Consider the following 14,344-nt stretch of genomic DNA (forward strand, 5'->3'; position numbering starts at 1 on the left):
GAAGGGGGCTGGGCCTGGTCAGCCCCTGCCTCACTGCTACCTTCTCCTCCTCTCAGACTTCAGTGAGGCCCTCTGGCCCCCTTGCCCATCCCAGCGCCCTGGCCTGGCAGGCTTCTGCCAGGTGGGGCTGGGTGCCTGCTCTGGGGGCTGCCATTTTGGGTGGGCCCAGCCGTAGCAAGGTCACTGCTGGGGAAGGAGCTTCTGCACTCTGGCCTGGGGCACTCAGAGACCTTGGCTTTGCTGAGTTCTGCCCCACATTCTCTCAAGGGGCTGTTTGCAGGTGCTGGGATGTCCAGTGTGTCACCACCTCATTCTTGTGACTTTTGTCTGTGTTCTAGTCTCCCCTCCTTAGGATCAGAGGAGATGATGAGGGCTGTATCCCTGGACCGCCCCCACCCCAGAGTCATGGGTTTGGGGTCTCCAGTGTCCCCTTCTCAGCTGGGGAGCCTGACCCGTCTTCTGTCCCTCCTCCTTACAGAGGGGGAAGTGAGAAGGAGGGGGTCAGGGACCCTGCCTTCTGGGCCGGGAAGGCTGAAAAAGCAGAAGTAGAGGAGTACTGGGGCCCTTTGGCCACCGCTTGAGCCCCACCATGCAGACCCCGGCAGATTTCCCCAGGGGTGAGAGAGACTCACTCCCCTGTCCCAGAAAGGTGAGCAGAGGGTTGGTCTGCCCAGTCTCTGTCCCCATGACCCTGGGCAAGGAATGGGTTTGGGAGTGGCTCTGTCCCCTGGGGTTTCTGGGTGACTGCTTCTGTCCCCAGGGAGTGTCCTCAGAGGCAGGCGAGCGGAGGCTCAAACCTCAGGGTGGGGTGGGCAGGGGCTGCTGTGTGGTCTCGGCTCACCTCAGCCCCTCTCTGAGTCAGGCTTTCTGCCTGTCCTGCCCAGGCTTCTCCTCAGGCGCCTGCAGAGCCTGCAGCTTCTTGTGGCTGCAGCTTTTGTGGCTGTTCAAGGTCGCCTGAAGATGGGGCTGCGTCTGTCGGGTCCCAGACCTAGAATGGGACGTCCCTGGACTGACCCCGGTGTTGAGGGAGGGGGTGGGATCGGATGGGCAGGGCAGGGCTCTGGCTGACTTCCCTGCTCACCCCGTCCTGGCACTGAAGGCCCGCTGACCCCAAGCCAGGCAGTAACTAGGGGAAGGATCTGAGTGTCAGCCGGCTGTGCCGCTGGTCTGCTTTCAGCCTGCGTGAGTCACTGGCCTCTGGGCCTCAGCTGCCTGTATCTGCAGTGGGGATAACAGATTTGGGGAATTTGGATCAGAGACAAAGCTATCAGCTTGCACTTAGGAGGTGGCCCTCTCACCCACTGTATCGGTCCTGGGCCCTCCGCAGGCCCTGCAGGGATGAAACTCAGAGGGGTGTCTGCCACAAAGCCGGGACTGCTGCCCCAGATGCGGGGTGATGTCCCCTCACTTCCCCCCACTGGCCCCCTGGCAGACCAGCAAGAACCCGGAGCTCTGCCCTTGAGTCCCGGAGCTGGCTTTCTGTGTGTCTGGCCTGCATGTCTGTTGGTCTCCCTGGGCCTCGCTGACTGGCTTTCTCTTTCTGTGGCCCACCCGCCTCTCTTACCAGGTCCCCATCTCTGTCTCCACCTGATGAGTGCCTGTCTTCACCTGTTGGGTACATGTCACGTGTTGGGTGCCTGTTGGGTTGTGTCCCCTTCTGTCTCTGCCTGTTGAGTACGTGTCCCCATCTGTCTCCACCTGTTGGATGCCAGCCCCCATCTGTCTCTGCCTGTTGGGCCCCCATCTGTCTCTGCCTGTTGAGTTCACGTCCCCTTCTGTCTCTGCCTGTTGGATGTATGCCCCGGGCCCCTCTGCCTGTTAAGTATGGGTCCCCTCCTGCCTCAGCTTTGTTGGGTACGTGTCCCCATCTGTCTCTGCTTGTTGTGTGTGTGCTCTTCCTACCTCTGCTGGCTGGGTGTGTGTCCCCCTCCGTCCCTGCCTTGTGGGCCTGTGTCCCCACCCACTGCTGCCTGACAGCTGCCCACCTTCACCCGTCTTTACCTGTGGATGCCCGCCTCTGCCTGTTGGGCGTCCCCCCTCATCCGCCTTTACAGGTTAGACGCCTGTCTCTGCCCGTCAGGTACCCATCTAGCCCCCAGCAGCTGTGTTGGCATGGGGCTTTCCCTTTGCAGGCCCACGGGCAGGATGAGGGGGACAGGGCCAGAGGGCGGCCCGCAGGCGGTAGGGAGGGGGGGCAAGGGAGGAAGGGACCGTGGTAAGATTGTAGGCCTGGAGCTGGGAAACCACAGGCCCCGGGTGATTGGCGGCCCTGAGCTGGGCCCAGCCCCCGCCCTCACCCTGCACATCCGCCTTGGGCCTGGCCACCTCCGAGGCGGCCCCCGACACTGCCTGCTCCTGCCATGGTGCCTCGGCCCTGCCGGGCGGATGGAGCAGGCTCCCAAGCCGCCCCGCCTGCGGCTCTGGGCCCTGCTCCCCTGGCTGCCCAGGAAGCAGCGGCCCCAGACCAGCCAGACCTCTCTGCCTGCCCCTGGCCCTGGCTCTGGCCCCAGGCGGGACTCGGTGAGTGTGCCCAGATGTCTGGTCCCGGCCTGGCTGGGGCCCTTGGAGCAGGTGCCTGGATGGCGAGTTTGGCCTCAGTTGGCTTCCGGCTTTCCTGGCCCCGGCCTGGCCCGGCTGGACAACTGGCCCCTGCCCAGACTTGCTTCCTGGGGACGTGAGGAGGTGCTTCAGGCTCCAGGGTACCAGTGGCTTATTGGAGGGAGGGCAGGAGGGTCCTGGAAGAGCTAGGACCTGGCAAGGGGTTTTTAGTAGACTCCTGTGATGGAACTCTCAAAGGTTGGGCGGAGGAGCTCATCGAGTCTTTGGCCTCAGCTCCTAGCCACCCCAGACTGGCACTAACTGGGTTAGTGTGGGTAGTCTCTGGTGGACTTTGAGTCCCTGTGACTCTGAGCTATCCTTTTGGCCAGAAGGATCCTATCATCCACTCTGACAGGAATAAAAGCCCAGCTCTGCCTCCCCAGTATGAGAACAAGCTCTACTTCCTACTGTAGCAAAAGCAAAACCTTTGCAGCAGGGGAAAGGGAGTCCCACAGGTACAACCCGTGCCATGCACAGGCATCTCCCTGGGCCTCCCTGGGCCAGGGCAGCAGGAGTGGTGGGAGCTGGGCCTCACCTGACCAGCACTTGGTGGTTTGACCCTCCCTGGCCCTTGAGACCCTTGGGGCATTGACGAAGAGGAGGCTGGCCCTGTCGGTACAGCTGTCTGGTGTGGCCAGCAGAGCCCTGTCTCCAGGGGGAGGGGGCTTGGATGGGCCCCCCTGTGCTCACCAGCTCTATCCCTCCGATTAGGATGAGGGCGTCCTCAAGGAGATCTCCATCACGCACCACGTCAAGGCTGGCTCTGAGAAGGCCGACCCGTCCCATTTTGAGCTGCTCAAGGTTCTGGGCCAGGGATCCTTTGGCAAAGTGAGTCCTGGGCCCGCAACTGGGGGTGTCGCACTGGTCGTGTCAGAGGTGGGGGCGAGGGGTCCCCTTGGGGTTCAGGATCAGAGGGTAAGTGTTGATGGGTCTCAGGGGAGGACAGGAGGTCACCTTGGTACCCAGGGAGGGCAAAAGGTCAACCTGGGGCTCAGGGAAGTTAGTGGTCAGCCTGGGGCCTGGGGGATGGGAGCTCACAGGTCTCCCCAGCTTCTCCTCTGCCTTTTCCCCATTGCATTCTCAGGTCTTCCTGGTGCGGAAGGTCACCCGACCGGACAGTGGGCACCTGTATGCCATGAAGGTACTAAAGAAGGCAACACTGAAAGGTGAGTGAAGGTCACCTCCCCATGCAGAGCCCAGGCTGGGCACAGGATTGAGGGAGACAGTCCTGTTCTCCAGAGTGTTGGGTCTGATGGAGGAGATGGCTCTATTTCCAGGAGCACCTGGTCTGAAGGTAGAGAAACAGGTCTGTCCTCAGCCTCCCCTTACCCCCCTCCCACCTCATGGCAAAGACAGCATCTGTTTCAAAGAAAAGACTTCTGGGGGATTAGCCTCATCCCTCCGTTATTCCCCCGAGCCAAGCACCCATTGCCATAGCCGAAGATAAGGATCTGGAAAGGAGGCAGGGGGTGAGTACGTGTGTTTGTGGCAGGGGTCCTCATGTGCCTGGCATTGACATGAATTGGGAGAGCTATTCCATGCTTGGAAGGCTGAGGGAAACCTCTCAGGGTGGAGAAGGGTATGAAGGAAGAGGCAGGGAGTCTGGGAGACAGTGGGGGAGGGTAGGAGAGGGGAAGTTGAGGCAGAGCCACAGAGATGGAGAGCAGGGAGGTTCAGAGGGGAGCCCAAGGCCAGATCTGGAATTCCAAGGCTCAGAAAGGGCATGATGGTGGGTGGTGGTGGATTTTGGGCTGGGCAGTGACCCTTAGAGCAGTCTGGGAACCAGGGCAGCCACACTGACCAGCGGGTGGTAGGGGCAGTGGGCCCTGGCTGGGGTGAGGTGGGGGAGGATCAGAAGTGTTGACCTTGTAGACTTTAGGGGTCCTGTGGACCGTGAAGGGTTGTTTGTGGGGTGCTGTAGCTTTGATACCCTCATGCCAGTTTGGTAGGGGTAGAAGTCATTCCCCAGAAGGGATGATGGGAGCCATGGCAGGGAGGGCAGAGGACTTGGTCACTGCTCTGAAGGCCTCCCAGGCCAGGGTGTGAGTAGCCAAGTCAAGCCTACAGTGTGGGGCAGTTGGGGCTGTGAGTGGGGAGCCCAGGGGCTGGAGGGTTTTGGCCTCACAAAGGGTAGGCTCACATAAGGAGGGGCCACCTGAGCTGTGCCTTGAAGGATGAGTTAGGATTTCTCCAGACTAAAAATGATAGAGAAAATGTACTCCAGAAAGGAGAAGGTGTTTGCCTGAGCAAAAGTGTAAAAACATAAGGCGTATTTGGGAAACAGTGGTTGGAATAGTCCGGCTCCAGCATGGCCCGTGCCGCGTCTGGTGAAGGAAACGAGGAAATTAAAGGAGAGGGTGAAAAGTGCTCTGAAGGGGCAAGCACAAGCACTGCAGGAGAGAGGGCGCTCATTCAGTTTTGCAGTTGAAGGAAGACTTCCTGGAGGAGGTGAGGTCTGAGCTGAGTCAAAGAAGAAGCTGCTGGTGATCAGAATGCCTAGGGACTTTTATTCTTGGTTTTTTGTTTTGTTTTGTTTTTTAAAGGATTTTATTTAGTTGACAGAGAGAGAGAGAGCATGAGCAGGGGGAATGGGAGAGGGAGAAGCAGGCTCCCCACTGAGCAGGGAGCTTGTGGAGGGAACTTGCTGGGTTCATGACCTGAGCCGAAGGCAGACGGTTAACCATCTGAGCCACCCAGGCACCCTAAGGACTTTCATTCTTTTTTCTTTTTATTAAATATTTCATTTATTTATTTGACAGAGAGAGAGATCACAAGTAGGGAGAGAGGCAGGCAGAGAGAGGGGGGTAAGCAGGCTCCCTGCTGAGCAGAGAGCCCAATGTGGGGCTCGATCCCAGGACCCTGAGATCAGGACCTGAGCCAAAGGCAGAGGCTCAACCCACTGAGCCACCCAGGCGCCCCAGGACTTTAATTCTTTAAAAAAAAAAAAGAAAGAAAGAAAGAAAAAGAAAAAGAAAAAATATGTGAGGGTGCCTGCTTAGGCCCATGAATCTGAATTTTAGGCCCAAGGAAAGGAATCTGCCTAATTAGCTCCCAGGTGACTATATCCCCATCCGCCCCAGAGCAACATTAGGGATTTTTTTGTGCCAGGTGGGGAAGGGGCTGGTAAAAGCATCCTGCTATGGGGAGCCTTGGGGGCAAAGGTTAAGAGCACACAGAGGACAGAACAGATTGCTCAGACTGGCTAGATTGAATGGGACAGGGTTGGGGCGTGAGGAATGGGCAGGGTACCTGGGGCCCAGCCCTGGGCACTCCCATAAGGTGTGAGGAACTCGTGGAAAAGAGATCCCTGCTTAGCCAGAGCTTAGGGATGATTGTTTCGGGAGGCCACATTCTCCATGACTGCCTTTCTCTTCTGGCCAGTGCGTGACCGCGTTCGGACCAAGATGGAGAGAGACATCCTAGCGGATGTAAATCACCCGTTTGTGGTGAAGCTGCACTATGGTGAGACCGCAGACCCTACCTGAGTTCCCAGCCTGCCTGCCAGCCCTTGCCCTGCCTGTGGGCTGCTGCCTTTCCTGGATGTTGTCCCCATCCCCAGCAGGCCAAGGGAGCTTAGGGCAGAGGGGCAGGGCCCAAGGCCGGACTGGCTGCGCCATTGTCTTTTCCCCTCTCCCCAGCCTTCCAGACTGAGGGAAAGCTCTATCTTATTCTGGACTTCCTGCGTGGCGGGGACCTCTTCACGCGGCTCTCTAAGGAGGTGAGCTGACACCCCACCACCATAGGGCCCCAGGATGGAGCTGGAGGGACAAGACCTCTCATCCCAGAGCTCTGTGAAGAACGTGGCCAGTGTGGCTTGGACCTGGGACCATCTAGGCCTGCCCAGCGGACCCTGACCTAGGAACCTACCCTGGGACAGAGCGTACACCCTGGCCAAGCCACGGAATTTCTCCCGGGGTGGGTGAGGAGGCTCAGGCCCTGTGTCTGATGCCATCCTTGGTTCCCGAGAGCTAAGGGGTCTTTCAGTCCGCCACCTCCGTTCTTCTGAGTCTGCCCCAGGCAGGGCTGTGAGGATGGGAAGAAGCCCAAATTCTCCCAGAAATCTAGATATTTTAACATTATGTCCTATGTGGGTTTTTTTTTTTTTTTAAGATTTTATTTATTTGAGAGAGCGAGCAAGCGAGCAAGTATCAGTGGGAGGGACAGAGGTGGAGGGAAGAGGGAGAAGCAAATTTTTCACCAAGCAGGGAGCCCAACGTGGGGCTCCATCCTAGGACCCCAAGACTATAACCCGAGCCAAGGGCATACACCCAACCAACTGAGCCACCCAGGCGCCCCTAACCGAAAGGATTTTAGCGGACCTAAAATAACTTGAGGCAGATATAAAAGCAGGACCATTAACACGAGTCAGACTTTAGAAGAGAAGCAAACTCTAAAAGATTTTTTTAAATGTTATTTTAATGTTTGAATAGGTAATACGTTTACATGATTGAAAAGAAAAATATCATTGAGAAGTCTTCCTCCCACCCCAGTCCCTCTACCCCCCCATAGGTAAATGTTTTTATTGATTTCTTGTTTAAGCACCCCATGTTTCTTTAGTAATACCAACCATTCTGCTACACGTTCTGAATTCCAACCCCCAGTTTCTTACACAAAAAGTACTGCCCTGTATACACCATTCTGAATCTTGCCTTGCTCGAGACAGCGTATCTTAGAGATCGATCCGTATCAGAACCTAGAGAGACTCCCCGTGAAGTTATGGCCGCATGCGTGGGACAGACAGTTCAGTCCAGTCTCCTGCTCCATCCCTGGGCCCTTTGCAACCCTTCTGTTGTTTCAGAACAATGCCACGAGTGACTTGTATGTGAGTCATTTCACACTCAACTCCCTTTATAAAGAGAAGAGTGTGTGGCCCGGGGGTGTCTGAAGGTCCTCCCCAGGGGCGGCCCTGAGGACCAGAAGGCTGCTGAGTGCCCAGCGCCCTAGCTCCTGAGGGAGAGACGCCCCCAGCTGACGCCCCTACCCGCCCGTTGTAGGTGATGTTCACGGAGGAGGACGTGAAGTTTTACCTGGCTGAGCTGGCTTTGGGCCTGGACCACCTGCACAGCCTGGGCATCATTTACAGGGACCTCAAGCCTGAAAAGTGAGTAAAGCCTGGCCTCCACACCAGCTGCCCTAGGGAGTGCAGAGGCCAGCCCTGGGGTGTTGCCCGATGGGTGGGCGGGACTCTCCCCAACAAAGTCTCTCTCTCTGGGTGCCCCGTGAACAGATGGGTTGAGTGGGCTGGCGGTGGCAGCAGGCCCACCTCGGGGGGCTGCCGTTGACAAGGCCGGGGCTCTTCTGTGCTGGTGATTGCCTACATTTTTTGCTAATCCAGTGTGATGTCTGAGATGCCATCACGGAAAGTCATTCATTGTTATGATCCTCTCTAGAATTTTCCTTAATATTAGTCCTCAAATGGTAAACTTGGAGGAGCCAGGGACAGGTGCTCGGCTGGAATGACACCTGGTTTTAGCATTAGGCAGACCTGAATTCGAGTCTTATCTCTACCACCTGTTAGCTCTGTGACTGTGTAGGGTTACTTAACTTCCCTGAGCTTTAGTTTCCCCAATTGTTGCAGTAGGGCCCTAATAGTACCTACATCAGCCCGTTGTTCCAAGGATTAGCAAAGAAGGCAGGCAACACCTCTGCTCCATCTGCGCCATCTGCCTCTCCTCAGATCGATCTGGGTGGGTCACCTTCTCTGGGCTAGGCCCACCCTCCATAGCCCCCCTGGTGTCACAGATCCCAAGGGCCACAGCTGAAGGGCCTGACCCCGTATCTCTCCATTACAGCATCCTTTTGGACGAGGAGGGCCACATCAAACTCACTGGTGAGTGGAGGGCCCCTGCTCCCCCTCCTCAGGTCCCAGGGGAGGGTGGGATGGGCTCTTGAGAGGCCTGGGCTGAGAACCAGGAGATCCTTCCTCAGAGGCTGTGCCACGCCCTTGGAAGTGGTTAGAAGCCTAGGCCCTGGACTTGGATGGCCTGGGTGTGAACCCTGGCTCCCCACTAGGTAGCCTTGAGCAAGTCACCTAACGTCTCAGGGCGTTAGCCTCCTCCCGAGTGTCACGGGGGTGATGCCTCAGGCCTGTGGGCGGGGGGGTTGGCAGCAAGGAAGGCAGGAGGTTCCTAAAGATGTGTCCTCTTGCCCTCCTTGCCACAGACTTTGGCCTGAGCAAGGAGGCCATTGACCATGAGAAAAAAGCCTATTCCTTCTGCGGGACGGTGGAGTACATGGCCCCCGAGGTTGTCAACCGCCAGGGCCACACCCACAGCGCGGACTGGTGGTCCTATGGGGTGTTGATGGTGAGTGCCCAGGTAGGGCTGAAGCGTTCAGCCCATGTTGCAGGCCTCAGTTTTCCCATCTGTACAGTGAGGGGGTTCATAGTGTCTATGACTTCCTTCTGTCTTCTCCCCGCCAAGCTGCCTCACCCTTCCCGCAGGCACAGGTTCCTTCCTTGGGAGGAAGGAATCCCCCAGCCTCAGCCCCCTAGCACTGCTTTCGGTGTTCTGATTGGAAGGAGAAAGAGAACTGGTCACAATTCCTGATCTGGGGGGCCCTGCCACAGTCCAGCAAGAACCCGGGGAAAGGAGCTGAGTGGCCCAGGTGGGAGGAGGTGGAGGACATGGGAGATGGAGACCAGAGCCTCACAGACCCTTGTCCTTTGCAGTTTGAGATGCTGACCGGCTCCCTGCCCTTCCAGGGGAAGGACCGGAAGGAGACCATGACGTTGATTCTGAAGTAAGCACCAGCCATGCCCTGACACTTCTAGGGCTCCCCTGATGCCAGCCCTAGCCTGGGGGCCAGAACAATACCCTGTGCCTGCCCCAGGTTTCCCCATTGAGACCCTCCCCTGGGATAAGCCTTATGCTTTCCCGGGCTTGGGAGGGGAATCCCTGAGTTAGTTGATGGTTTGTCTGGATTGAGCTGGAAATTCAACCTAGACAGAACGGGGAGGGGAGACAGGGCCTCTGGGCACGGACTCAGCCCTGATGAGACCTGGGGGCTATTTTAGGGCGAAGCTAGGCATGCCCCAGTTTCTGAGCACGGAAGCCCAGAGCCTCCTGCGGGCCCTGTTCAAGCGGAATCCTGCCAACCGGCTTGGTAAGCAGCCCCAGCTCGGGAGGGGAGCGGGCCACAGCTGCAGCCTAGGCCACAGAGCCACATCTGGGCTGAAAGGGGCTGTTGTCCTTTGTGTGGGCAGACAATGCCGCGGGCCACCCTGCTTTCGGGCTCCATGTGTGGTGTTTGTTGCGGGGGGTGACCTGTGTGTAGGGGGAAGGCAGGAACTGAGTCATCCCCACTCTCCCTGGGGACAAGGACAGAGCCGCCCCCCCCCCCCCCGCACTCCCCACCCCACCCAGCTCCTTCGCCAAGGCTGCTGGCACAAGAGAAAGTGTGAGCTCAAGAGGCAGAAGGCTCAGGTCCCAATCCTGGCCCCATGTCAGGTCCTCACCGCCCCGCACACAGCAGTCCCTCCATAAATATTTGTTGAATGAGGGCCATTTATGAGCTAAGTGACCCAAGGAAGTTGGCTTCACCTCCCAGAGTTCCGGGTCCTCATCTCCACTGGAGATGATGTTCTCGAGCCCTGCTGACTAAGTGCGGTTGCATGAACGTGCCTAGTGCGTAGTAGATGTAGTAGATGTTCGGTATGTCTTGGCTCCTTGGCTCCTGGGTTCCTCTGGACCATGACCAGCTTTGTAAGGTCCAGTCTGGGTCCCTGGGGTTGGATGGACTGAGAGTTTTCCCAGTGGCATTCAAGGACATAGGATAAGAGCAACAGAGAGGAGGCCTGGCTGGAAGGGAGATGGGGGGCTTTTGCAGATCTCAGAACAAGGCCAGTTTCTGTTCTGTGTGGCCTAGGGCAAGTTGTCTGACTTGCTGGTTCTTTATTCTTGTGTTAGTACCCTGAAGCTTGATCATAAGGGTCTCCAGAAAGTGGAAAATGCCAAGTGGGCAGTAGGCCTTTGGGGTGATGGCTGGGTGGATTTGGGGCAGGGGGAGCCCATTGTCCCCCATGCTCCCAGTAGGCAGCTGCAGCCACTGGTCCCAGACCACGCAGGTCTGGGTCACACAGCAAACAGGATGGGTATCTGGGGGCTTGGATGGTCCAGGGGCAGACCCTTCACCTGGGCTCTTTCAGGCTCCGGCCCTGACGGGGCAGAGGAAATCAAGCGGCATGCCTTCTACTCTACCATTGATTGGAATGTGAGTGTGTCTGTCCACCCCAGAGCCCCAATCAGGGCTTCACCTGTGGTTGGCCGGCGGGGGGGAGGGCTTCTACCAACAGGGCCCCAGAGGTGGAGCAGAGGGTGACAGCATGGCCTTGGAGGCAGGGCTGCCCTCCCAGGGGCCAACAGTTGTGCCCTTCCCTGTCTGGACAGCCTGTGCTCCAAGCCAGTTACTTCTCCCACCTGAGGCTCTTGGTGGGCTGTTGGGGGTGCCGTGCTGACTGGGGTGCCCGCCTCCCCTTGTAGAAGCTATACCGTCGTGAGATCAAGCCGCCCTTCAAGCCAGCTGTGGCACAACCTGATGATACCTTCTACTTTGACACTGAGTTCACGTCCCGCACACCCAAGGGTGCGTCTGTGGTCCGGTTTGTCTTGGGCTGGTGCAGGAGGGAAGCGGGAGTCGGGGGCCCCTTGGGATGGAGGGGTGGCCAGAGACTCAGGCAGGCCTAGGCATGTGGGCAGACCAGAGGGTAGGTCTCTGGCTCTTTGTCCCTATCTTATTCGGTCTGACCCTCCCACCCCAGGGCTCTGTAGGCTCTTTGTATCTGGGTGAGGGGGTAGGGGGGTGGGTGGTTAAGGCCACAGTGGAAAAGTCAGGCTCCCTGCCCCGGGCATCCTCCAGCCCACTGGGAAGACCGAACACAGGAGGCTCACATTCACGTCAGGACTAAAGAATCTGACCCAGCAAAAACATGAGGTGGAGAGAGTCTGGCAGAGCAGAGGTGACAGCACCCACAGGTCAGGGCAAGTGTGGGAATTGCCTTTGGCTGTTCTGATCGCTGGACCTCAGTGTACTCATCTACAACATGGGCTCAACCACAGACCCACTCAGTTCCTGGGGTTACTGCGAGAAGCCAAAGAGGGGGCTTCTGAGATGGAGTTAGATAAATCCCAATATATTGGCCAGATCCTGAGGGGGGAGTGTTCGTTCTGGAAGGATTCGCAGATGGATGGGTTTTAGCAGAAGGGGTGGTCTTTTCACTGTGGCTTGCACATCTCTGATGTCAGGGAGCTCAGCACTTCTCCAACAGTTTGTGCCATCTCGATTGCACGACGTGTCTGACCCATCTATACCTGGTTCCTGCTGTGTGTGCCAGTGGTCAGCCACGGGGGGCTGGCCCTGCCTTCCCATGGCTCCGACTGTAGTTGGGGGGGAGATATGAAGACTGCGGGGCAGTGTGACAACTACAGCTGCACGGGGGTGGGGAGCTGGAGGAGCAGCCTCAGGCAGAGTTTCTCAGAGGGGAGCGTGACAGCCGAGCGTTGAAGGACTCAGAAGCCTTGGAGTACCCGGTTTGAGGGAATAGCACGTGCGGGGTCTCAGGGTCTCCTTTGAGGACCTGGGGAGTCCGGTGAGGCTGAGCTGCAGAGCAGGGACGGATCACAAGGCCGAGGAGTTGGGCTTTCTTCCGAGGGCAGAGGGGAGCACTTGAAGGGTTCAGGCGAGGGGTGGATTTGTAGTTGGGACTGTCCGTCCTGGTGCTGCACAGAAGATGGGCCGGAAGGAAGAGGGCCCGAGCGAGGAGGCCTCCAGAAAGGGATGGAGTATCTTGGCTTGGGCCAGACGCCCAGTGTGGAGGGGTTTTTTTTCTGTTTCTTGTGTTTCAGGGCTGGGCTGGTCTGAACACACATGAACTGAGGCCTGGCATGAGTGGCCTGCCCAAGCCCCCTCATAGCCAGCTATTGAGGCAGGCCTGTGGTCTCCCTCTGCTGAGCTGCTTCCGGGTCAAGGGTGCCTTCTCAGGGTTACACACTACCTCTCACCCCCACAGACTCCCCGGGCATCCCCCCCAGCGCTGGTGCCCATCAGCTATTCCGTGGCTTCAGCTTCGTGGCCACTGGCCTGATGGAAGACGATGGCAAGCCTCGGGCCACGCAGGCACCTCTGCACTCAGTGGTACAGGTGAGGGAGCAGGAGATTGCTGCTCTATTGTCTTTTCTACCTAGAAGCCACCGGGGCAGAATGGCTAAGAGCACGGGCCCTGGAGTTCAAACCCTGACTGTCACCACGAGTCCATTGGGCCCCCCAACCTCCTTGGGCCCCAGTTTCTCTGCTTGGATGGCAACATGGATTGAAATTTCCCAGCACAGGCCCGGAACATTGTAGAGCCTAGAAAAATTAATGTAAGAGGGTGCCTAGGGTGGTGGCGCTGTGGGGTGCCTGGCAGGAAAGGGGGGCAGAGGGCTCATGTTTTCTCACGTTTGTCCTGCATGAGTGCACTTTCCCAGCTCTGTGGGAAATTTAGAATTGGGAATCCCGAGTGTAGATGCTAGAGCTCATGGCCTGGGTTCAAAGCTTCCAAGGTAAGGGACTTTGAGGGAGACTTTTACCTTCCCAGGGCCTCCGTTTCCTCAGCTATAAATGGGGCTGATGAGAGAACCTTTCTCCATAGGTTGTTGTGTGTGTAGAGTTAAGGTGACTCTAATTTATTATACAGCTGGGACATCTTTGTCCAAGACAAACACTAAACCAGACAGGATACAAGGACGACAGGCGTGAACCAGGACTGTTGGGGCTTGTGGTCCCTGTTGGAGGGTGCTGAGAATAGTGCCATCCCCGTGACCAAGTGCTATAGAAGCATTTGCTATTGTTAGTGGTTCAGAACCTTAAGATGCCTCATGACGTGGGCTCTGACACCCCAGAAGGGGGAGGCAGCTCACCCAAGTTCACAGGAAGTGGCAGAGCCGGGGACCTAGCTCAGGGCTCCTATGTCCCTCAGACCTGCCCAGCTTTCTCAGAGCCACAGGCCTCTTGACCTGTGTGGGGCGGCTGTGTTGCCTATCCCCGTCACCCCGGCCTGACCACGCCCAGAGCCACAGCATGTGCCCATATAGAGTAGAAAACAGAGGCCCAGTGCAGGGCAGATTCTTTTTCTTTTTTTAAAAGATTTTATTTTTTTATTTGACAGACAGAGATCAGAGGTAGGCAGAGAGGCAGGCAGAGAGAGAAAGGAGGAAGCAGGCTCCCTGCTGAGCAGAGAGCCTGATGCAGGGCTCGATCCCAGGACACTGGGATCACGACCTGAGACGAAGACAGAGGCTTTAACCCACTGAGCCACCCAGGCACCCCTGAGCGTGGCAGATTCTTGCTTGAGGTTACAGGATGTGGCTCCAGGCCTCTGGCTCTTGCCTGGTGCCACCTCCACCGAGCCAAGGCCGTGGGAGCTGGGGGACGAGCCCTGCATTCTAGAGCGGAGAGTCAACCCAACCTGTTGGTTTCCTGCAGCAACTCCATGGGAAAAACCTGGTTTTTAGCGATGGCTACATCGTAAAGGAGACGATCGGTGTGGGCTCCTACTCCGTATGCAAGCGCTGTGTCCATAAGGCCACCAATATGGAGTACGCTGTCAAGGTGGGCCTCTTGACTGTGTCTTAGCCAAGGCTGCTGGGCTGGGGGAAGCCAGTGTAGCCGTGGCCCTTTGGTGGGGGAGGGTGGGTGCCTTGGGCTCTGCAGGTGGGTGAAAGGTATGTGGCTGAGATTCCCCCCAGGCCATGCAGTGTGGGCTCCGTGG

General features: G+C 57.6%; 1 protein-coding gene and 1 long non-coding RNA gene across 5 annotated transcripts in view; both read left to right on the forward strand.

Moving 5' to 3' along the window:
• LOC309841656 overlaps positions 1–14,344 on the forward strand; it is a 963,915-nt gene that overhangs the window by 31,956 nt on the left and 917,615 nt on the right. The gene's annotated exons all lie outside the window — the stretch shown is intronic.
• Positions 1–14,344, forward strand: part of RPS6KA1 (ribosomal protein S6 kinase A1) — a 38,898-nt gene that overhangs the window by 11,769 nt on the left and 12,785 nt on the right. Inside the window, exons 2-15 of one of the 4 annotated variants that reach the window (XM_082688776.1) lie at positions 479–649; positions 3,310–3,426; positions 3,683–3,764; positions 5,980–6,060; positions 6,237–6,316; positions 7,593–7,699; positions 8,391–8,428; positions 8,761–8,903; positions 9,269–9,339; positions 9,614–9,702; positions 10,745–10,809; positions 11,079–11,181; positions 12,605–12,735; positions 14,059–14,184. In XM_082688776.1, coding sequence (XP_082544902.1) covers positions 590–649; positions 3,310–3,426; positions 3,683–3,764; positions 5,980–6,060; positions 6,237–6,316; positions 7,593–7,699; positions 8,391–8,428; positions 8,761–8,903; positions 9,269–9,339; positions 9,614–9,702; positions 10,745–10,809; positions 11,079–11,181; positions 12,605–12,735; positions 14,059–14,184 — 1,293 coding nt within the window. In that variant the 5' untranslated portion in view covers positions 479–589. Of the gene's footprint in view, positions 1–3; positions 650–758; positions 2,521–3,309; positions 3,427–3,682; positions 3,765–5,979; positions 6,061–6,236; positions 6,317–7,592; positions 7,700–8,390; positions 8,429–8,760; positions 8,904–9,268; positions 9,340–9,613; positions 9,703–10,744; positions 10,810–11,078; positions 11,182–12,604; positions 12,736–14,058; positions 14,185–14,344 lie in introns of those variants that run through there. The other 3 variants (XM_082688777.1, XM_082688774.1, XM_082688775.1) reach the window with 3 other exon arrangements.

Source organism: Mustela nivalis (genome assembly GCF_964662115.1).
Source record: "Mustela nivalis genome assembly, chromosome: 10".
NCBI classification, from domain to species: domain Eukaryota; kingdom Metazoa; phylum Chordata; class Mammalia; order Carnivora; family Mustelidae; genus Mustela; species Mustela nivalis.